This window comes from Hipposideros armiger, unplaced genomic scaffold, assembly GCF_001890085.2.
Source record: "Hipposideros armiger isolate ML-2016 unplaced genomic scaffold, ASM189008v1 scaffold_33, whole genome shotgun sequence".
Taxonomy (NCBI): domain Eukaryota; kingdom Metazoa; phylum Chordata; class Mammalia; order Chiroptera; family Hipposideridae; genus Hipposideros; species Hipposideros armiger.
This window is the reverse complement of record NW_017731383.1, coordinates 3,322,420-3,343,396: the sequence shown is the minus strand read 5'-3', so window position 1 is coordinate 3,343,396 and position 20,977 is coordinate 3,322,420. Positions and strand designations below refer to the sequence as shown.

Genomic DNA, 20,977 nt, shown 5'->3' with positions numbered 1-20,977 from the left:
CCTGTAACCAGCGTTTGCCTTTTATGGTAATAACGCGGCTGGCCCGGCTTCCTTTGTCCCCAATCTCGGCGCGCGCCGGCGCCCCCTCGTGGCTCGAAGGCGCGTTGTGCCGGAAGTGGGCAGGGCGGGGGCGGCCCCACCCGACCCGGGCTCATGGTCCAACTGTTCCCGCAGCTCGCCATGGATGACGATATCGCTGCGCTCGTGGTCGACAATGGCTCCGGCATGTGCAAGGCCGGCTTCGCGGGCGACGATGCCCCCCGGGCTGTCTTCCCCTCCATCGTGGGGCGCCCCCGGCACCAGGTAGGACGCCAGCCTCGGGTCTGACTTAGTGGGTGGGGCTCTCGTAACCGGCTGGAGACGAGACCGGCTCCTCCACAAGGGAGGCTTTTGGCTTTCTGGGTGTGGGTCGTGCCCATGCTGAGGGCGCCTTGTCCCTCCGCAGGGCGTCATGGTGGGCATGGGCCAGAAGGACTCCTACGTGGGCGACGAGGCCCAGAGCAAGAGAGGCATCCTGACCCTGAAGTACCCCATCGAGCACGGCATCGTCACCAACTGGGACGACATGGAGAAGATCTGGCACCACACCTTCTACAATGAACTGCGTGTGGCCCCTGAGGAGCACCCTGTGCTGCTGACCGAGGCCCCCCTGAACCCCAAGGCCAACCGCGAGAAGATGACCCAGGTCAGTGCCCCACTGGCCCTCCTCGGGAAGCCACCCCATCCCTTCTGGCCCTTCTGCGCCACGCCCTTTCTCACTTGTTCTTTCTTCTGCCATTCTCCTAGGATTTCCTTCTCTGACCTGAGTCTTCTTTGGAACTCTGCAGGTTCTATTTGCTTTTTGCCAGATGGACTCTTCCTCGTGTTTGCTTTTCTGACTAGGTGTTTAAAAGTATAAAGTGCTGCGGGTATAGGTACTAACACTGGCTCGTGTGACAAAGCCAATGAGGATGGTGTAAAGTGGTCTGGGAGTGTGTATTGAGTAGGCGCACAATAGATCTGAAAATCCCCATTCTGGGGTCCCCAGCACACTTGCTGTGTTCCTTGCACTCTCTGCATGTCCCCAGTCTGGCCATGACTGCCTCTGATCGCTCCCTGAGTGTGATGTGGCCCATCTCTCCCTACAGATCATGTTCGAGACCTTCAACACCCCAGCCATGTACGTGGCCATCCAGGCCGTGCTGTCCCTGTATGCCTCTGGCCGCACCACTGGCATTGTGATGGACTCCGGTGACGGGGTCACCCACACTGTGCCCATCTACGAGGGGTACGCCCTCCCCCACGCCATCCTGCGTCTGGACCTGGCTGGCCGGGACCTGACGGACTACCTCATGAAGATCCTCACGGAGCGTGGCTACAGCTTCACCACCACGGCCGAGCGGGAAATTGTGCGTGACATCAAGGAGAAGCTCTGCTATGTCGCCCTGGACTTCGAGCAGGAGATGGCCACCGCGGCCTCCAGCTCTTCTCTGGAGAAGAGCTACGAGCTGCCCGACGGGCAGGTCATCACCATCGGCAACGAGCGGTTCCGCTGCCCCGAGGCGCTCTTCCAGCCCTCCTTCCTGGGTGAGTAAGGCCTCAACCTTGCCCCCAGACAAGGGTCACTCTCGTGGCCACACTGGAAGCTAAGTCTAGTCTCTGTTCCCCTCAGGCATGGAATCCTGTGGCATCCACGAAACTACCTTCAACTCAATCATGAAGTGTGACGTCGACATCCGCAAGGACCTCTACGCCAACACGGTGCTGTCTGGTGGGACCACCATGTACCCAGGCATTGCTGACAGGATGCAGAAGGAGATCACCGCCCTGGCTCCCAGCACAATGAAGATCAAGGTGAGCGTCCCCCCAGCCTGAGCGGCCCTGGTCACATGGAGTGTTGGAGTGCCTGGCCTCCATTCTGGCTTTACTGTAGGATGGGTCCCCCCTGTGGCTTTCAAGACAACCTTCCTGGTGTAATGCGCAGCCCCATGGGCTGTGCCATCCAGAGTCCGTGTGCTAACTGTTCTGTTCTCTCCCAGATCATTGCGCCCCCTGAGCGCAAGTACTCCGTGTGGATCGGCGGCTCCATCCTGGCCTCGCTGTCCACCTTCCAGCAGATGTGGATCAGCAAGCAGGAGTACGACGAGTCCGGCCCCTCCATCGTCCACCGCAAATGCTTCTAGGCGGACTGTTACTTAGTTGGTTACACCCTTTCTTGACAACCTAACTTGCGCAGAAAACAAGATGAGATTGGCATGGCTTTATTTGTTTTTTTGTTTTTGTTTTTTTTTTTGAAAAAATTTTTTTTTTTTGGCGCTTGACTCAGGATTTAAAAACTGGAACGGTGAAGGTGACAGCAGTCGGTTGGAGCGAGCATCCCCAAAGTTCTACAATGTGGCTGAGGACTTTGATTGTACATTGTTCTTTTTTTAATAGTCATTCCAAATATCGTGAGATGCATTGTTGCAGGAAGTCCCTTGCCTGCCCAAAAGCCGCCCCACTTCTCCCTAAGAAGGGCCAGTCCTCGCCCGAGTCCACACGGGAGGGTTGATAGCATTGCTTTTGTGTAAATTATGTAATCCAAATTTTTTTAATCTTCGCCTTAATACTTGTTCTTTTTGTTTTGTTTTATTTGAATGGTCAGGCATCATGGCCCCCCTTTTTGTCCCCCAACTTGATGTATGAAGGCTTTTGGTCTCCCTGGGAGTGGGTTGAGGTGCGGCGGCAGCCAGGGCTTACCTGTACACTGACTTGAGACCAGTTCAATAAAGTGCACACCATAAAGAAATGTGTGGCTTCGTGGCATGGTTGGGTTTGGGGCAATAGTGCAGCTGGGAGAAGGGTGGGGCTGTGGGTGCCCTGCCATCCCTATCTGCAAGGTGGTGGTGGTAGTGGGCGTTGAATTGTTCTATCCCTGACATTGAACATTTGGGGACTCAGGGGAGGAGGTAAGGATCTTGGCCTCTAGACCTTTAAATGAGTTTCCTGGCCTGGCCCTTCCACCTGTCCAATTTTTTTCTTGCCGGGTTCTGAGGTCCAGATGTTTTAAGAGTGAGGAGACTGGGCTGTGTTAGGGATAGTCCGGTGTTCCAGTCACCACCTCATGGGATTGAGGGAGCACCTTTGTACCACCTGTTAGGGGGGGTTCTGCTCTCAGAGCATCTGAGCTTGGTGTTTTGGGATGGATGTGCCCAAGGCTATAGTCCATGGACTTGGGGCTCAGGCTGAGCATAGGGCCATAATTTTCCCAGCTCACCTGGCGTGATACTCCATGCACAGCCACAGAAGGGACTTGCCTAGGGTTCTGTAGGCTGGCACCCTGTGTCCAGAGCTGGGGGTGAGAGGATGTCAGGTTGACCGAGATGGCTCTAGTTGGCTCTGGGGAGTCTGGGTTCTGCCCTGTGACCACAGGGTGGGTCCCTTTGCACCCTCAAATGCAGTACTGGCCTACCTAGTTCTGAGACCCTGACCTCTGCCAACGGCTGTTAACAGCAGAGAACAAGGGAAAGTGGGTGAGGGCCCCCCTGCCCATGAGGGATGTTGCCCCCTTCAGGGGGAGTGAGGTAGAGAAGCCATCCCCAAGTCAATCCAGATTTGAGGCTTGAAGGGGGTGACTCCCCAGGAGCCCCAGCTCCCTCCATTGTTCCACTGTGGCCCTTGGTAGTTGTCCAGAGGAGCGGAGATTTGGTCATTTTCCAGGACTGGGGGGATAACAGTAATTTTACTTAGTGCAATATGATTTGTTGTTATTGGGAGACTGTTCTAAGACCTCGTGACAGCTTCTAAAACGAGGCTTCCAAAACCAAACAAGCCTGCAGTCCCCTAGTTCACCCAGTCAAGTTTAGTACCTGGAACCGCAGCAGGTACATAGATAGTTTTCCAGAATGAATGGGTCCTGTTCCCGTGGGCCAAGAGGTGGTGGGAGCACAGAGGACCCAGGACGCTTCGAGCACCCAGGACGCTTCTATGGCTCCATCCCCCAACCCCGTGCAGCCTTAGAGGCCTGGGAAGCAGGGTCTGTGAAAGGTAGTTTCTCTCCTGGCCCAGTTCTAGCTCTTTTGGACCAATTCAGGGGTGGTAGTGCACCCTGGGCTCTGTGCTACAAGTAGGTTTCCACCTTGGGCCACTTAATCATTCCCCGGACATTTATTTGTTGAGGGCCTGGTGTTGCTGGACCTGAGGCTATGAGATGGCTTGGACACAGACACTGCACTGGAGGAGCTGTCTGTCTGGAAAGAAAGTCTTCCTTTTTCTAACCACTGTACCAGTCATGGTGCCAGGGACAGGAGTGCAGTGGAGAAAAAAGTGTTTACTGCTCTCATGAGGTGCCCAGTTTAATGGTGGGAGATATAATATGTAGGCAAAGAAATTAATATACAATTACCAGTTGTGATGAAGGAGACTGGGAGAAAAAAGGATCATGGTGATGGAATGGTCGTGTCTATTGTGGTGATGGTGTCATGGGCATAGACATACATCAAATTGTACCTCAACAAAGTGGAAAAAAAAAGAAAAAGCAGTCATTTTGCCATTTTTGAATAACAGGAAAGGTAATAATGGATCATAAATCCAGATGACTGGTGGGTGGGGAGCTGTCACTCTCCCTAGAAGGCTTCCTGTGGAAAGAATGCCTGAGCTGGCACAGGAGGCTAGACAGTCACCTGGGAAGGTGGATTAGTGGGCATGTGTGTCTCAGAGGTCTGGATTGACTGTGGACAGAGGCTCAGGGACTGGAGACACAGCTCTCAGATAAGAATGGGAGCGTGGTTGGGGCCAGACACCTCAGGAAGTCAAGACAATCACTGTCCATGTCACTGGAAAATGAGAACATCAGTAACAACTGAAGGGTGGTTGTGAGCAGGTGCTCCATAGACCTTTCCTTTTGAAAAGCTCCAGAAGTGCAGCTGAGACACACATTTGAATTTGAGAGTCTTTTAGGCCCTGCTCCTTCCTTCCCAGGTCTGCAACTGGGCTGACCATCTGATTCCTGGCTTGGAGCAAAGGCCCAGCATCACCCCTACCCAAGCCAGGCTATGCGAGACTGACGCTTGTCTTCCTGTTAGCACACATTTTACAGGTTAGGAAAATGAGGCTCAGAGCGGACAGGTGGCTGGCCTGGGTTATACACTTTATAAGTGAGAAAGCTGGAGTTTCACCCTAATTCCTACGAAGTACGGTCACTGCCTGCTTTACAGCCTCCCTGGACAGGTCAACGGGCCAGATACCCCAAGGTTTATGTCAACAGGACTGTTCTTCTGGGCTCGCCTCCTAAACACTGCAGCTTCCTCTGCCCTGGGATGGGAGCAACCCTCTTTCTCAGGTGGCTAGCTCCCCCGTGAGGCAGCTCTGATCACCTGAGGTGCACCTTTTTAAAGAGCTGAGACCCTTCTTGCTGGAATATCCCTCTTCTGCAAAGCAGCCCTGCCTGGACAGAACGCTACTCCAACAAGCCTCTCCGAGTGGAGGGGAATCCTGGCTAGTGCAAGGGACCGGAACACAGGGTTGTTCCCTACATCCTGACACCTTCCCGGAGCCTGGTAGTGAGGACTCAGGAAGGCTGCTCATGGTCACACTGATGCAGGGTAGTTATCTTTCTAGTGGGGAAAGGAGGCTTGGAGGGTACAATAGCTCCCGAGGTGTCAGGATTTGAACACGTGTGCTGACCTGGAATCACCCAAGGGACATAGGGTCTGGAATCATTCAGAGCCCCCTGCCAGGGGATGGTGCCCCCTTCACTCAGCCGTGCATTATTCAGCGTGTATGTTGAGCAGCCACACACTGCTAGGGGCTGGGGGCATGACAGTAACAGGGAGACATTGTCCCCGCCCTCACGGAGCTTCACTCTTGCTGCACTGTCCCCATTGTCCCCATGGGGGGGCCACTAGCTACATGTGGCTATTTACATTTTAATTAATTAATTAAGAGATGAGGTCAGAGAGCAAGGGGGATCCCTTCGGGGTCCTCAGGCTCAGCTGGGCCTTGTTGGCGGCGCCACACCCAACATGCCGGCCGTGCTGGGCCACCCAGCGAGCGAGCGGAAGCGCGTGTCGGAGGGCGCCGGAAGTTCGGGGAGGCCCCGCCCCCGCCGGGGTCTCTGTGGAGCCGCGGACGCGCTGGCTTTGAGCATCCCTGGCGGGCTAGGCGGGAGACCCTGGGGCTGCGGCTCCTTCGCCCGCGGCTCTGCCCTCCTTGGACATGGCCAGCTCCGGAGAGGTACGGCCGGCGCCTCTCTCCGCTCTCCTCCCGGCGACCCCCGCCCCGTTTCTTTCCCATCCCGACCGGTTCCCCCGCGCCCTTTTCATCCCACCTCCTGTCCCACTCCGTCCTTCCTGCCCCGACCCCGGCCCCACTTGGTCCTTTCCGCCCCGACCCTGGCGTCCGCCGGGCTTTGGTCTTTCCTGCCCCGACTCTGGCCTTGGCCTCGCCCTGAGTATCCTGTCGTGACCCTGGCCTTGCCTCATGTCCTCCCCCCCCCCGAAGGCACAAGCTCTCTCCCGTTCCGGTTTTCCATGCCTTCCCCAGCCCCACATTCCGGGTCGCCGGAGGTCGTCCCCGCCTCTCCGTCCCCAGTTTCCAGGCTCCTCCAGTCACCCCCAGTCACTTTTCCCTGTGCCTCTGAGACGGTCCCCTTCAGGGACCACTTCGCACCCCATCCTCTATCTCTGAATGTTCGCTTGCAGTCCAGCCCACTTTTCTGGGAGCCTGCTTGTTGTGTGACTTGGGGGGTAGTGGAAGAAAAGACATTTCACCTGGAGGACTTAGGACGTACCCTGGCATTCCTTCCCCACACGCTCCACAAATCTGGATTCGATGGAGAACCCCACCCACCCCCTGTAAAGTAGTGCAAGGCGTTTTCTCTGCAGACCAGGGTTGTTGGTACCTGTGTTTCTACCTGGCAACCAGGACTCGGAGCCCACTTCCTGGCTTAGGGGCATGCCTGTAGCTGGGGAACAGGAATGGATGGGGTGTGGGTATGTGGAAGGTGGCTGGGGTTGCTGACTGCTCCTCTTCATTTGATCCTCTTCAGTTGAGGTGAGTTTGGCTCAGAGGTGGCCCCTGTGGCTCCTTGATTGAGGGAGAGGTTGTGGGGCCCACCTGTTGACTGGTGGTAGGATGGAAGGGCCAGAAAGCCACAGCTCTCTCAGGAAGAGTCCTGGGGGAGCCTGGCTGTGTTAGCAGAGTCCGGTTAGCTGAGTGTACTGGGGAGAGGGGTCTGGTACAAAGGCCCCCCCCCTGTTCCTTGAAGCACATGTTGGGAACCTGGCCAGTGAGGCCTTTTGTTGCATTGTGGGCACCTCTTGGGTTGAGAGGCGAGGGGAGTCGTTTTCCACTCTGGATGTGGAGATCAAGGTCCCTTTTTCCAGGATGGTCCAATTTTTTTGTTTATTGATGGAGATATAGTTCTCATACTATAAAATTCACACTTTTAAAATGTACAGTTCAGTGATTTTAAAAATATGTATTCACAAGGTTGTGCAACTATCCCCACTATCTGATTCCAGAATGGGGTAGTCTGATTTTGAAAGTCATTGCTGGCTTTAAAATGCAGATACCCAGGACTGCTCCCAGAGTTTCTGAGGAGTGGGGCTCCGGTTCTTTTTTAGATTTTTTTTTTAATTGGGGAGTTGGGGGATGGGAACAGTGCTGGGGAATTGGGGGAAAGGGAACAGACAAGTTGCTGTCCTTTTGTTCTTCAGTCTAGTTGTGGAGGACGTTGCTTCACTGGCCCAAGCTGGCACCATCATTGCGCTCTTCCCGGGTGAGGCAGATCAGTCACCGGCTTCTGGACGGCCGCTCACGGTGGTTGCTGGCTACACACGGTAGCCCATGGCAACCCACTGCAGCAGGGGCTGCAGCCTACACTGTCGTCGATGAGTCATGGCAGCCCAGCTCCAGGTTGAGCTATTGTTCAGCATCTTAGCCTCAGAGGGCAGTGTCACTGGCCCTCATATGTGGGATCCGAACCAGGGCCCTCTGGCGTCCCAAGCCAGCTCTTAACCAATGCACCACTCGGCCAGCCCGGGGCTCCATTTTTAATAGCACTTCAAATGATGCTGAAGCAGGTGGTCCGTTGACTCACGTGGTTCAGTGCCTTTCTTTTGGGCATTAAAAAATTGATCCCTGTTCAGGAGCCATTCCTGGCTTAGTGAGGAGATAAGCAAACAAGCAAACCACTGCAGTTCATCTGATGAGACGGGTCTGGAGGTGGCGGGGGGGGGGAGGCGAGTTAAGCGTGTTGGGGAATGCTGGGAGGACTTCACTGAGGAGGGAGCATTTGAGCTGATATTCCCAGAGCAGCAGTTCCCCTTGGGTGGGTGCATGTCTGGTGGAGGGAACAGCTTGTGCAAAGGCTTGGAGGATTGAATGCTATGTATTAGGGGACATTTCAGAAAATGCCAACTAGGCAAGCAAAGACCTAAGAGGGAGTAAAGAGTGGAGACCTTACAATTCTGCGTCCTTTCAGATTGTTCCTGTGATTTAAAAAAGCGTTTATAATGTGAAATTCCACACACTCGCAAAAGAATGATGTGGTGAGCCTCTGTGTACCCGCTGCTCAGCTCCAGTAGTTGTGAACACACGACCAGTCTGTTTCTTCTGTCTCTCCCGGTCCCCCTCTCCCCATTATTTAGATCACATCCCAGAATCTCACCTGCTCATATGTGAACGCTGTGCCTACTTTGGGTGCCTGACTGGTAAACAGTCAGACAGTAAACACCTGGGAGGGGATCTTTATTGGGCAGGCACTGAGATTTCAATATTTAATTTTGCTTAACTTAAAAACAAAAGTGAAATATTACACATTCTGAAAAGTACATAAAACACCGAGTTTAGTGAGTAGCTCAACTCTTTAAACCCCTTTCCAGTTGTCATTATCTGGTTCCAGCCGGCTGATTCCCACATGTGCCTGATAAAGTTCACCTGACTCCCTGGAAGTGCCCGGGCCTGGATCTCTCAGGAAGTCAGTCAGCCCATTCCTGGTGGTGGAGGGATGGGCAGGCTCGACTCAGCCCTGCCCTGGGTATTGCTTGCCCTCTCACCTTGGGCTGCTTTTTAAAGATGGAGAATGGGTCTGCCTCTGTTTCCCCAGTAGCTGAGAATACGTCGTCCCCAGTGGCAAAGGGAAGCAAGTGTAAGTGTATTTCTGTGTGGGTGGAGGTGGGCATGTCCTGGGGCAAATTTTTATGTCACAGATGAAGACACTTGGAGGCCTCCTCCTCCCTCCTGGAGGGCACTCCTTGTTTGCTGTTGCCTCTCCGAAGCTGCCGCCTTTCCTGGGGGAGCCATACACTGACTGACACACGGGATCCTTGTCTTAGGAAGCCTTCATTCCAGGGAAAAGACTCAGCTGCTGCCTCCCAGGGTCACGGCGGGAGACCAGGGCCACCAATATGACCTGCTGCCTGGGCAGCTCCTCCAGCAGGCCCGCCCCAGCGTTAGGGGCACTGCATATGGAAAAAGCCATCTTGAGGGATGTGCTGAGACTGGACAGAGGGAGCCAGCACTCAATTACTGACTTTTTTTAAATCTTGTAATTTCTAGATGATTTTAAGAGAAATTTAGTAGTAGTAGTGTGACTGGAAATTGTATGATTTGGAATTTTCTGTAGTATTTTGCTCTATATTCTCCCCGCTCTGCAATGGCATTTACTTTGGTAAATATGCAGATTGGGGGCCAGGAGGGGTAAGCCTCAGGCCCCTCCCTCTTGTCCTCAGGCCCTCTCCATGCCAGAGCTGTTTGCCAAGCTTGCCTGCTGAGGATTATCTCTGTTCCAGCCTTTCCCTGGAGATGGGGTCCCTAGGTCTAGGGAAGGGTCTGGGAATCTTATTTTCAACAGGTACCTGGGTGACCCCAGGTGATTGGGTCTTGGAAATTTCTAAGTAAGGTCACTTATGGCCTGAAACACTGGGCCACTGTGAACTTGGGTCTGCTGGCTGCCTTCGGCCCTTGTAAATGGTGGAAGTAGGAAGACAGGATTGGGGCTGGTCAAATGGAAAGGAGAGTGAAGGCATGCCTCGCCTGGCTGCTGCCTCTTATGATGAAGAAGGGAACGTGGGAAGAGCTGGTGCTGATGAGCGGGCGGGAATTTTCATGGGAACACTGTCCCAGCCTGGCAAGGGCTTGGCCGGATGCAGAGCCTGTCAGGACAGGGTAGAGGGGTGTCACAGTCAGAGTTCCTGGGAACCCTGCAGTGCCTGCGTCGGGGTGTAGGCAGGCTCTTCCTCCCCAGACTTCACAGTTGCTATGACAGCAGAAGGGCTTTCCAAACCTCAGTGCTTCTATCCACGAAAAATATGGATGGAAAGAGGCAGTCCGGGGGAGAAGGGGCTTGTAGCAGAACCACTGGAAAAGGTAGTAGCAGTAATTCTGGGCTCTCTCCTGGGAAAGGCCAGAGAGGTGGCCCCTCTGTGAGGACGTTTCAGGAGGATCCCTTTGGGATGTGTCAGGAGGTACAAGTGTCAGGATTACTCCCCCAGGGACTCCGAATCCCCTTGGCCTTGATTTGGGGATTTCATGTCACGCTAATTGAGGTCGAGCACCTCTCCCTCTTGGTTGTATATGTCCAGGCTTGGACCAGCAGGACGGAAGGCCCACGTTAGGGAAGAAAACCTTTTGCAGCTATCTACAAAAGCAAAATGAAATGTGTGGACATCTCATTGGAAACAGCAACACAGGTTTCTAGCCAGATGTATGATAAATGGAGATAAATTGTGCAGTCCCTATTATTTATTACTGCTCTTAAGATTTAAAAATGCCACTAGTCTAGTTGGTGCTGTTCCTTAATTGTAAGGACTTGAGCGTTTCTTTCTCAGTGGCGGTTCCTCTCGTTTTACTTGCCCTTAATGACAGTGCAGAAAAGAGCTACAGTCCGATAGTGTTCTGAGGGTCGATACGCAGTGACTCGTTTATCCACCTTGTGAGGTGAAGACCTTGTCACTGTCCCCAGTTAGTGTTGTTTCTTGAGTGAGCTCTTAACCAACTGAGCCACTTGGCCAGCCCAAGTGTTGTTTCTTGATAGAATTCTTCTACCCAAGGGTTGTAAGCATACAGCTTGACATTTGGGACAGGAAGGGGCGGGGGTAGCAACTTTCACAAAGGGAGAATCTTGGCTAATGGTCCTGAGTTGAGCCTGAAGCATGCCAGACTTGACCAGAGACCATGAGCAGGAAGGAAATCTCTTTTAAATTTCAAAAAAAAATTGAAATTTCACTTTAAATCTTTTGCTTTTGGAGAGAGATCCTGGTGTGCAGATTGAAAAGGGACTTTTGAAGAATGTCATGGGCTCTTGCTCTGCAGTTAAGTTTTTGGTAAAAGCACCTTCTGCCCCAGGGACTGTGATGAGGGCTTCTCTTGGTGTCTCTTTCTGTCTGGGGAGGCTGGGCTGAGGGCCACCCTTGGGGATCCCATAGGAATTGTGCCCCCGTTTGCAGGACATGTCCGGTGATGGCGACGTGCCCCCCGCAGCGGCCGCGGTGGCGGGCGGTGCCCATCTGCTGGGCTTCTCCGATGAGATCCTTCTGCACATCCTGACCCACGTCCCCAGCACAGACTTGGTTCTGAATGTCCGGCGCACCTGCCGGAAGCTCGCAGAGCTGTGTCTGGACAAGAGCCTCACCCACACTGTGCTGCTGCAGAAGGACTATGAGGTGAGGGGGCCCTGGAGGAGACGGGGAACCTGGGATGCCTGTCTGCACAGGGGGCCCTGTGTAGCTGATGGCCAAGGAGGTGGGCACTCAGTCCTGATGGGGACAGGCTCTAAGATACATTATGTGACAGAAGCTAGGGGCCGACAGTGCAGGCAGCAGCCACCTCACTTTCGGGTAGTCCCCAAGAGTGGAGTTGCTGGGTCCCATGATAGGGATGGGAACTTTCTGATAAAGATACACCCAGCTCTCTAGGGGCATGGGAGTGGGACGGGGCACCACCCAACACCCCCAGCAGTGTCCGTGGGCTCTGGTTGCTCTGCGTCCTTGTCAGCACTTAGTGTTGTCAGGCTTTTAAATTTCAGCCATTTTCATGGATGGGATGCGGTAACTCACTGTGGGGTTTTTTTTTATTTTTATTTTTTAAAGATTTTATTGGGGAATCGGGGAAGGGGAACACACAAGCTGCTGTCCCCCTGTTCTTCAGTCTAGTTGTGGGGGACGTCACTTCACTGGCCCATGTTGGTGTTATCATTGCACTCTTCCCAGCTGAGGCAGTTGCTCACCGGCTATTGGACCGCTACTCACAGCGGCTCAGGGCAGCTCACAAAAGCTCACACCAGCTGCCGGGCAGCCCCACTGCAGCCTATGCCGTCGCCGGCGACTCACGGCAGCCCAACTCCAGGTCCAGCTGTTGTTCACCATCTTAGCTGTAGAGGGCAGCGTCACTGGCCCTCATGTGGGATCCGAACCAGGACCCTGCTGCTCAGAGCTGGCGTCCCAAGCCAACTGTTCAGCAACGCAGCACTCAGCCTGCCTCACTATGGTTTTAACATGGTTTCCATGACGAAGGCTACTGTTGATAATGTTTTCATCAAGTGTATGGGCCATTTGTACATCTTCTTTTTAGAAGTGATTGTGCTCGGCTTTTGCCCACTTATTATGGTCTCCCTTTTTCTTAGTGAGTTACAGAAGCTGCGAGGGTGTGCTGTCTCCTCCCAGTGGGGGCATGGGAGGCTGCGCTCCCTTCCCAGAGCACGAGATCAGGCTCCCAGCCCAGGAGGGTGCTCATCTGTGGAGGAAGGGGCAGATGCCCCAGTGCAATGCTGTAGTGCAGCGTATCTGGAGGTTTAAACCGTGCATGTCCCTCGCCTGCACAGTTCCAGCTGTGAACATTTACCTTAGAGAAGTGGTCAGATGCCTGAGTGTGACAGACATGGATGCTTGATGCTGTGTTGTCCGAGGGTCTCGCTGGCAACAGCATGATGTCCAGCTGTCAGCAGCTGGCCCCTTGGGTCCCTGAGCAGGCCTGGCCAGGTTTCTGTGGAATATTTAATAATGTGAAAATGTGTATGTTAGGGGCTGGCCGAGCAGCTCGTTGATTAAGAGTTGGCTTGGGACGCCAGCTCTGAGCAGCAGGGCCCCGGTTCGGATCCCACATGAGGGCCAGTGACACTGCGCCCTCTACAGCTAAGATGGTGAACAACAGCTCGACCTGGAGCTGGGCTGCCGTGAGTCGCCGGCGACGGCGTAGGCTGCAGTGGAGCTGCAGTGGGCTGCCATAAGCTACCGTGAGTGGCCGGCAGCTGGCATGAGCTGCCAAGAGCCGTTGTGAGCGGCCATCCAGTGGCCAGTGACCCATCTGCCTCACCTAGGAAGAGCACAATGATAATACCAACATGGGCCAGTGAAGCGACATCCTCCACAACTAGACTGAAGAACAAAAGGACAGCAACTTGTCTGTTTCCCTTCCTGATTCCCCAACGCTGTTCTCCTCCCCCAATGAAAAAAAATGTGAATGTTGTAAAGGAAAGCAACAACCAAAGCAAGCTTTCAGGGCATGATTCCATTGTGTGATTAAAGATACCCCACATAACGTAAAATTTACCATTTAACCATTAAGTGTACAGTTCCGTAGCGTTAAGTACATTCACAGTGTCTTGCAGTCACCATCACCATTTCCAAACCTTTTTCATCACCCTGAATGGAAACCCTGGAGCCATTAAGCAATAATTTCCCATTCCTCTTTTCCCCAACCCCTGTTCTATTGTCTGTTTGTGATTTTACCTTTTCTGGATATTTCATACAAGTGCAATCCTACAGTATGTAATCTTTTGTGACTGGTTTCTTTTACTTAACATTATGTCCCCAAGGAGCCTCCATGTTGTAGCGTGTGACAGTTTCCTTCCTTTCTGTGGCTGAATAGTATTCTGTTGTATAGATGGACCCCATTTTGTTCATTATTTGTCTGCTGATGGAACTTGCTTGCTTCCAGCTTTTGGCAATTGTGAATAGCACTGCTATGAACATGGGAGTGCAAGTATCTGTTTGAGACCCGGTTTTCAGGTCCCTTGGGTGCACACCTAGGAGTGCAATTGCTGGGTTGTCACATGGTAACTCTATGTTTAGCTTTTTGAGGAACCAGCATACTTTTCCACAGCGCCACACTGTGTTATATTCCTACCCAGCTGGGGACTCTTTTGACTGCAGGCCAAGGTAAGCATGTGGGGAGGAAAAGGAAGTGGCAGCTCCCCTCCCCACAGTGTCCCTCCTCAGCCGGAGGAGGGGCCTCTGCAGGCCCTCATGCTCCCTGATTGTCTGGGGAGAGGGTGACCTAAGGGGAGAAGGTGACGGAGACATCTGAGTGCCTGCAGCCCCTTTCCTTCCTCTCCCCTTCCCACCCTGTCCTGCAGGTGAGCGAGGATAAGGTGAGGCAGCTGGTGAAGGAGATCGGCCAGGAGATCCAGCGGCTGAACCTGGCTGGCTGCTACTGGCTGCCGGGCTCCACCATCGAGCACGTGGCCCGCTGCCGCAGCCTGGTGAAGGTGAACCTGTCAGGCTGCCCCCTGACCTCCCTGCGCCTCTCTAAGATGCTGTCGGCCCTGCAGCACCTGCGCTCACTGGCCATCGACGTGAGCCCTGGCTTCGATGCCAGCCAGCTGAGCGGTGAGTGCAAGGCCACGCTGAGCCGCGTGCGGGAGCTCAAGCAGACGCTGTTCACGCCCTCCTACGGCGTCGTGCCCTGCTGCACCAGCCTCGAGAAGCTGCTGCTCTACTTCGAGATCCTGGACCGCACACGCGAGGGCGCCATCCTGTCGGGCCAGCTCATGGTGGGTCAGAGCAACGTGCCCCACTACCAGCACCTGCGTGTCTTCTACGCCCGCCTGGCCCCCGGCTACATCAACCAGGAGGTGGTGCGGCTGTACCTGGCGGTGCTCAGCGACCGCACGCCCGAGAACTTGCACGCCTTCCTCATCTCTGTCCCCGGCAGCTTTGCTGAGAGTGGAGCCACCAAGAACCTCCTAGACTCCATGGCCCGCAACGTGGCGCTGGACGCCCTGCAGCTGCCCAAGTCCTGGCTCAACGGCTCATCTCTGCTACAGCACATGAAGTTCAACAACCCCTTCTACTTCAGCTTCAGCCGCTGCGCCCTGTCCGGCGGCCACCTGATCCAGCGCGTCATTGACGGCGGGAAGGACCTCCGCAGCCTGGCGAGCCTGAACCTCAGCGGCTGCGTCCACTGCCTGTCCCCAGACTCCCTGCTGCGCAAGGCAGAGGACGACATCGACAGCAGCATCCTGGAGACGCTGGTGATGGCCTGCAGCAACCTGCGGCACCTCAACCTCTCAGCCGCCCACCACCACAGCGCCGAGGGTCCGGGCAGGCACCTGTGCCAGCTGCTGGCCCGGCTGCGCCACCTGCGCTCCCTGTCCCTGCCTGTCTGCTCCATCGCTGACTCGGCGCCACGTGCTGACCGCGCGCCCGCCCAGCCTGCCATGCACGCCGTGCCCTGTGGTTTCGGCAAGAAGGTCCGCATTGGTGTGCAGGCATGTCCCAACCCCTTCTCGGGGCAGGCGGGCCCTCAGCCTTCCTCCGTGTTCTGGTCTCTGCTGAAGAACGTGTCCTTCCTGGAACGCCTCGAGCTGATCGGGTCCAACTTCTCGTCCGCCATGCCACGCAATGAGCCGGCCATCCGCAACTCCCTCCCGCCCTGCAGCCGGGCACAGAACGTTGGGGACTCTGAGGTGGCCGCCATCGGCCAGCTGGCCTTCCTGAGGCACCTGACGCTGGCCCAACTGCCCAGCATCCTGACGGGCTCTGGGCTGGTGAGCATTGGCCTGCAGTGCCAGCAGCTCCAGTCCCTGTCGCTGGCCAACCTGGGCATGATGGGGAAGGTGGTCTACATGTCTGCCCTCTCGGACATGCTGAAGCATTGCAAGCGGCTGAAGGACCTCAGGTGAGGGGACCCTGGCAGCTCTTCCGACCTCAGCTGGCCCTTTGCAGGCCTTAGAGGCGCTAGAAGTGAGTAGTGCAGCCTCTCGTTGGCAAGTGTTGGCATCCCTGCTGTGCGCCTGCCCAGATGCAGGCCTGCCCTTCAGGGGCTGAGAGTCTGATGGTGGGGGCTTGACAAGGGACTGTGCGGTGACGGGGCTCAGGGAGGTGCGGTCGGCGGTGCCTGGTGACGGTATGCAAGAGTCCGTGATGTCTGAGCTCGCCCACTGTCCTCATTTTTGTGACTTTGAGTGATTGCGCTATATGATATGATGTTGATGTGTGTGTAATCTTCAGCCAGCGGAGGGAGGGGCCCAATTTCCAGGCATCCCACCTGGACTGCCAGGGCCAGGATGGAGGAGATAGAGAGCTGGGCGCAGGGGGGACTGCATACTACTGAGAGGTGACGGTGGCCTGGGGCAGAATGGTAGGGCTGACCTGAGAATGAGAGGAGGTGGAACCACAGCCTCGGAGAACCCACCCCAGGCTGTTGTTGTGGGGCCATTGGCATGACATGGGTTCCACCAAATCATGCTGTGGAGTGAAGAGTATTCTCGTGTGTGTGAGGGCCCAGCATTTAAAGGGTAGGTCTTTGTTAACTTGAGACGTATTTGAAAATCTTGACAGATCTGATCTTAAAATATTGCATCATTTCCCAGAAATTACCCAAGTATAGTGGGGGCAGCAGATAGCCCTACGAAGGCCTTGGGTTGGGGAGGAAGTGGCGACGGGCTTAGGTCAGTTAGCTGGAAAGCCACTGAGACGTGCATGTCATCCTCACAATGGTTAGTGCTCACTCTGTGCCTTCGCTGAGGGCCAAGGGCTTTCAGGCTTTCAGGCGCCGTCTGGTTAAATCCCCACAGCAGCCGTTGGGCAGGCCCCGTCATCATTCCCGTTTCACAGACGAGGCCGTGGAGGCACGAGGGAGGCACTGAGAGTCGCCCAGGTCAGTCTCACTCCAGGGCTTGACCTCGGCCCTTGAACCATGGAAAACGCAGACCTCCACTCGCTCTCTCAGAAGGCGTCGCATGACAGGAAATGAACCAGATTTGAGCTGGAGCCCCCAGAGTGCTTTGCTGCTCAGAGCTTCTCTGCCAGGCTGCGTGCCACCTCCCTCTACTGCCCATCCGGGCACAGCAGGCACCAGTCTGGCTTTTCAGTGGCAGAGCAGGTTGCGTGAGCCTCAGGGTTTTCCTGCCGTGTTGGGTCCACACGCCCTGGATTTGCAGCTGCGGCTCTCAGCCTAAGCGTCCGCAGAGCCCCATGTCGGGAAGGGGCAGTCACTTATGCTGCGTCCTGTGCACCCCAGTTACACTTGATTTGGGAACCGGATGCTGTTTTTAGATCCCCCGGTTTAGAAACCTGAGTCCAAGTTAACTTAGTGTAAGTTGTGAGCCCGTTTGTTAAATAGCTGTGCGCACCGCATCTGTGTGTGCCCACACGCACGGGCACTGGTGTGGCCGCCCAGCCGCTTTCAGAGCTTGCTGGGAGGGCTGTGAGCTGAGACAGCTGTGAATGTGCGGCAGGCAAAGCTGCCGTTCCCAGTCCAGGGCCCTTTGGGGCCCTCGTCCTGCTCCAGGTGCAGGGGTGCCCAGATGGGCCGCTGGACTCCTGGCCGCTGGCTTCCCAGGGCCCAGCAGGGGTGAGGACCGCAGGCTGGACCCTCACTTCCTGATTCTGCCTTACGTCCCTCTCCCTGTTCACCTCTGCCCCATGGCCCAGTCAGGTCCTGTACGTTAATTTCTCTGGCTTGGGCCCTCTCCTGCCAGGTCGGGATGGGGCCTCACCTGCCTGCCGGGAGTGGAGGGCTCTGGTCACAGCAGCCAGCCCCCTTCACCACCCGCTTTGAAGGACAGGCCCGGGCCTCCCCTTTCAGAACCTTTCTGACTTCGGAGGAGTGCGGGTTCCTGCCTTCTCACCCAGCTCTGCCAGCAACCTCCAAGCATCTGCTCCGCCTCTTCTCTTACTGGTTCATCTCTAGCCAGAGCCTCCCCCGCGCTCGCCTCTTCCTGTGCCTTCACTGTCGCCGCACTGGCCTTTCCCAAAGGAGCGGCGATTGTGTAGTCAGTGGGCCATGTGTCACTGGAAGCTGCAGATGGATCCAGAATACATTTACCAAATGAAATACTGCTAGGTCCGCTATCGTATCTCCCTGTTGCAGTCTTGTGATCAGGAACTGAACATTTCTTAATTCGGGGAGCCCAAGTGGACATTTGAGTTCTAATTGTAACAACTCAGAGCCAAGGTGTTTCTGGCTTTCTGGATCTGTCATTTTTGCCATCAGTTTTTTGCTTTATTGCCAACCCATTAAACTTTGCACTGCAGTAGAAGCATTTGGTCATCATCAGGGAGACTTTGATAAAAACAGAAATCAGTGAAAGTAAAGTAATGCAGTCACGTAGTCTAAAAAGTCAGAGTGCTCAAAGGCGGGTCATGGAAACCACCTCTCTCCCAGCGCCTGCCTCGTGACCAGAGTGTTTACTGAGTGTCTGCTGCCTGCTCGCCTGGGCTGCAGGCTGGCTCATCGCACCAGGCACATCAGTGCATCTGCTTGGTGGAGAGGGGAGTGGGCGTGGCATCTGAGCTGGTCCTGTGTCCCCGAGCCTCGCCCTGCCTCACCCTGCTCAGGGCCCTGTCCCTGCTCCCCTGCCTCCTGAGTGGAGGGAGGTCCCACCGGACAGGACCCCCCCACAGCGGGGGCCCTGGAGTCAGACAGCCTGAGCAGGCCTTGGGCTTTGTCTGCCCAGCTTTCTCATCTGGAAAATGGGGCTGATAAGACGACAGGAACTGGTACTTACAAGGCACTAGGACAGGGCTTGGCACCAAAGTACACACTATAGTTCTTTATTCACCCAACACATTTGAGCACCTGTTAAGCCAGGTACAATTCTAGGACCTGGGACACTGAACAAAACAGATTCCTGTCCTTGGGGATTACATTCTAGTGGGGACACAGACCATCAGTGAACATAAGAAATGAAGTGTGTGGCATTTCAGAGGGTAACGAGCGGGAGAAAGGACAGAGCAGACTGAGATGCATGGGTGCTGGGCTGGCCGCTGGGGTGGATTTCATGAAGGAGGTGAGATTTGAGCAAAGAATTCAAGGAGTTGAGTTAGTAAAGCAGAACTGGGGGGAGGAACGTTCAGTCCACTGCAGGCAGATGGAGCTGCACCGGCCAGCACGGCACCCACCGGCCACAGGGCAACTTACATGTAAATGAAGTAAATAGCCACGCCGGCCATGTTTCAGGTGCTCGGTAACCGCGTGTGCGAGTGGTTGCCATGGAGGACAGGGCATATGTGGAACATCCCATCCTCACAGGAACGTCTGCTGGACAGAGCTGAGTTAGCGCCAGGGCTCTGAGGCAGTGGTGCCGGGGTCTTCCAGGGGCAGCAGGGGGCCTGCGATGCTGGAATGGCGCTTTGGAGGGGAGACGAAGGGCAGGTCACGTTGCTGTGTTGAAAAAGACCAAGGTGGAGGTGGGGGTAAAAGTGGGGTGACCAGAAATGGCGGGATTCTGACTACAGAGAATTGGCTGATTGATAGGATGCACGGGGTGGGTGGGTAGGGTCGGGGTGGGTTAGCGGCTGAACTGTAGGAGCTGCCCTCGCTGAGAGGAGGGAGGCTGTGTGGAGTGGCTGCACATGCATACACGTGAGTTTGAGGTGCCCTGGACCCCGGTGGAGGAGCCGCCCCCGAGCCAGCATGTGGGACTGGAGAGACTGGGGACAAGATTTGGGGAGGAGGAGGGGGAAGAATCAGCACAGGTGACGGCGGGAGCCGAAGGGAGACAGGAGCAGGCGTTCCAGAAGCTAGAGGAAGAGATGGTGGCGGCTGCTGGTTGGTGCCCGCGTGACGGCTGCCAGGTGCTATTCCTATGCTTACACTATTGACCCCTTTTCACCAACCCCAAGAGTGTAAATTTTGACCCATTTTGCAGATGAGGAAAGCGAGGCCCGGAAGGTTAATGAACAGGTGACACAGTTGGGCATGTTCCTTGCCTCACATGCTATTGGGCATTGAACAGGGTAATGCATTAGCATTTAGTGGTCACCGAGTGGCTTCTGGGGCCTGGGACGTTATCCTTGTGGCCAGGATCTTCCCAGGAGCCGGGCTGTGCATGCAGCCTGAGTTATGTGGCTGGGAGGCCTGCGGGGCTGCGATAAAAGGGTCTTGTAGGCCGGCCCGAGAACCTGACCGCAGCTCATAATGGGCTCTGTGCGCGCCGGCTGCTGAGAACCACGTCTGATTGGGGCCGGTACTGCCTGTTCAGAACAAACACTGGTCTCTAAAACGCAGCCAAGTGGCCCTGTTCCTCTGGATTCCTGCCTTCTGGGGGGGGGGGCTGGAGTGAAAGGAGCAGGTGGTGCTGCCCGCGTGGGCAGGAGCTGCAGAAAAGAGATGGTGTTCCACGCTCAGGAGAGGCTGGCACGCGGGCAGCTCCTGCACTTCCGGTGGAATGTCCCTGAGATGGCAGCCCAGGGGATCCCAGGCTGGCCGGCCGCTGCCACCACTGTCTGCACCTGTGTGGCCCGTGAATTTTGAGCTTTGTGCCAGCCAGAGCCCCAGGCTGGGAGCTGCCTCGGTGCAGCCAGCGCCGCTCCTGGGAGAGGTGGTGTGGGGACATGTCCTGCTGGGGCCTTGCCCACTCCGGATTCAAGGCACACCTCGGCAGTGAGAGGATTACGAGTTGGACAGAGAAGGGCACCTTCTTTCCTGAGACTGATTAAGCCCTGCCTTCTGGAGGGGGTGGGGGGAGCGTTACCCTGAGTCACCCTGGGCTGCCGGTCACCTTGGAACCAGGGCAGCGTCTGGGCGGAAGCGAGATGGCCTTCTGGAGCCAAGCCCTGGAGGCTGTCCCAAGATTGTCCCAGAGGCCTGGGCGGGAAAGTGTGGCCCTGAGAGGTGGGCAGGCAGATGAGAGAGAAGGGGGCAGCCTGGAGCCCCTGCCTGTGCCCTCAGGGCCTCTGGGAGAGCAAGCCACTGCTTAGGGTGTGGGCTTCGGAGGCCAGATCTTTACTGGCTGGGAGGGGGAAGGGCACGGCCCCCTACAAGGAGAAGCCAGCCACGGGGAGACTCTCAT

General features: G+C 55.6%; 2 protein-coding genes across 4 annotated transcripts in view; both read left to right on the top strand.

Moving 5' to 3' along the window:
* ACTB (actin beta) overlaps positions 1 to 2,767 on the top strand; it is a 3,532-nt gene extending 765 nt beyond the window's left edge. The window contains exons 2-6 of the mRNA XM_019637557.1: positions 175 to 303; positions 446 to 685; positions 1,128 to 1,566; positions 1,652 to 1,833; positions 2,019 to 2,767. Coding sequence (XP_019493102.1) covers positions 181 to 303; positions 446 to 685; positions 1,128 to 1,566; positions 1,652 to 1,833; positions 2,019 to 2,162 — 1,128 coding nt within the window. The 5' untranslated portion in view covers positions 175 to 180 and the 3' untranslated portion in view covers positions 2,163 to 2,767. The remainder of the gene's footprint in view (positions 1 to 174; positions 304 to 445; positions 686 to 1,127; positions 1,567 to 1,651; positions 1,834 to 2,018) is intronic.
* Positions 2,768 to 6,043: 3,276 nt separating this feature from the next.
* The window catches only part of FBXL18 (F-box and leucine rich repeat protein 18), a 30,244-nt gene continuing 15,310 nt past the window's right edge, over positions 6,044 to 20,977 (top strand). Inside the window, exons 1-3 of one of the 3 annotated variants that reach the window (XR_002123415.1) lie at positions 6,044 to 6,192; positions 11,409 to 11,624; positions 14,315 to 15,923. Coding sequence is in view for 2 of the 3 variants with exons in the window: in XM_019637585.1 (XP_019493130.1) it covers positions 6,175 to 6,192; positions 11,409 to 11,624; positions 14,315 to 15,858 (1,778 nt within the window). In the remaining variant the exon portion in view is untranslated. Of the gene's footprint in view, positions 6,193 to 7,860; positions 7,876 to 11,408; positions 11,625 to 14,314; positions 15,924 to 20,977 lie in introns of those variants that run through there. The other 2 variants (XM_019637585.1, XM_019637586.1) reach the window with 2 other exon arrangements.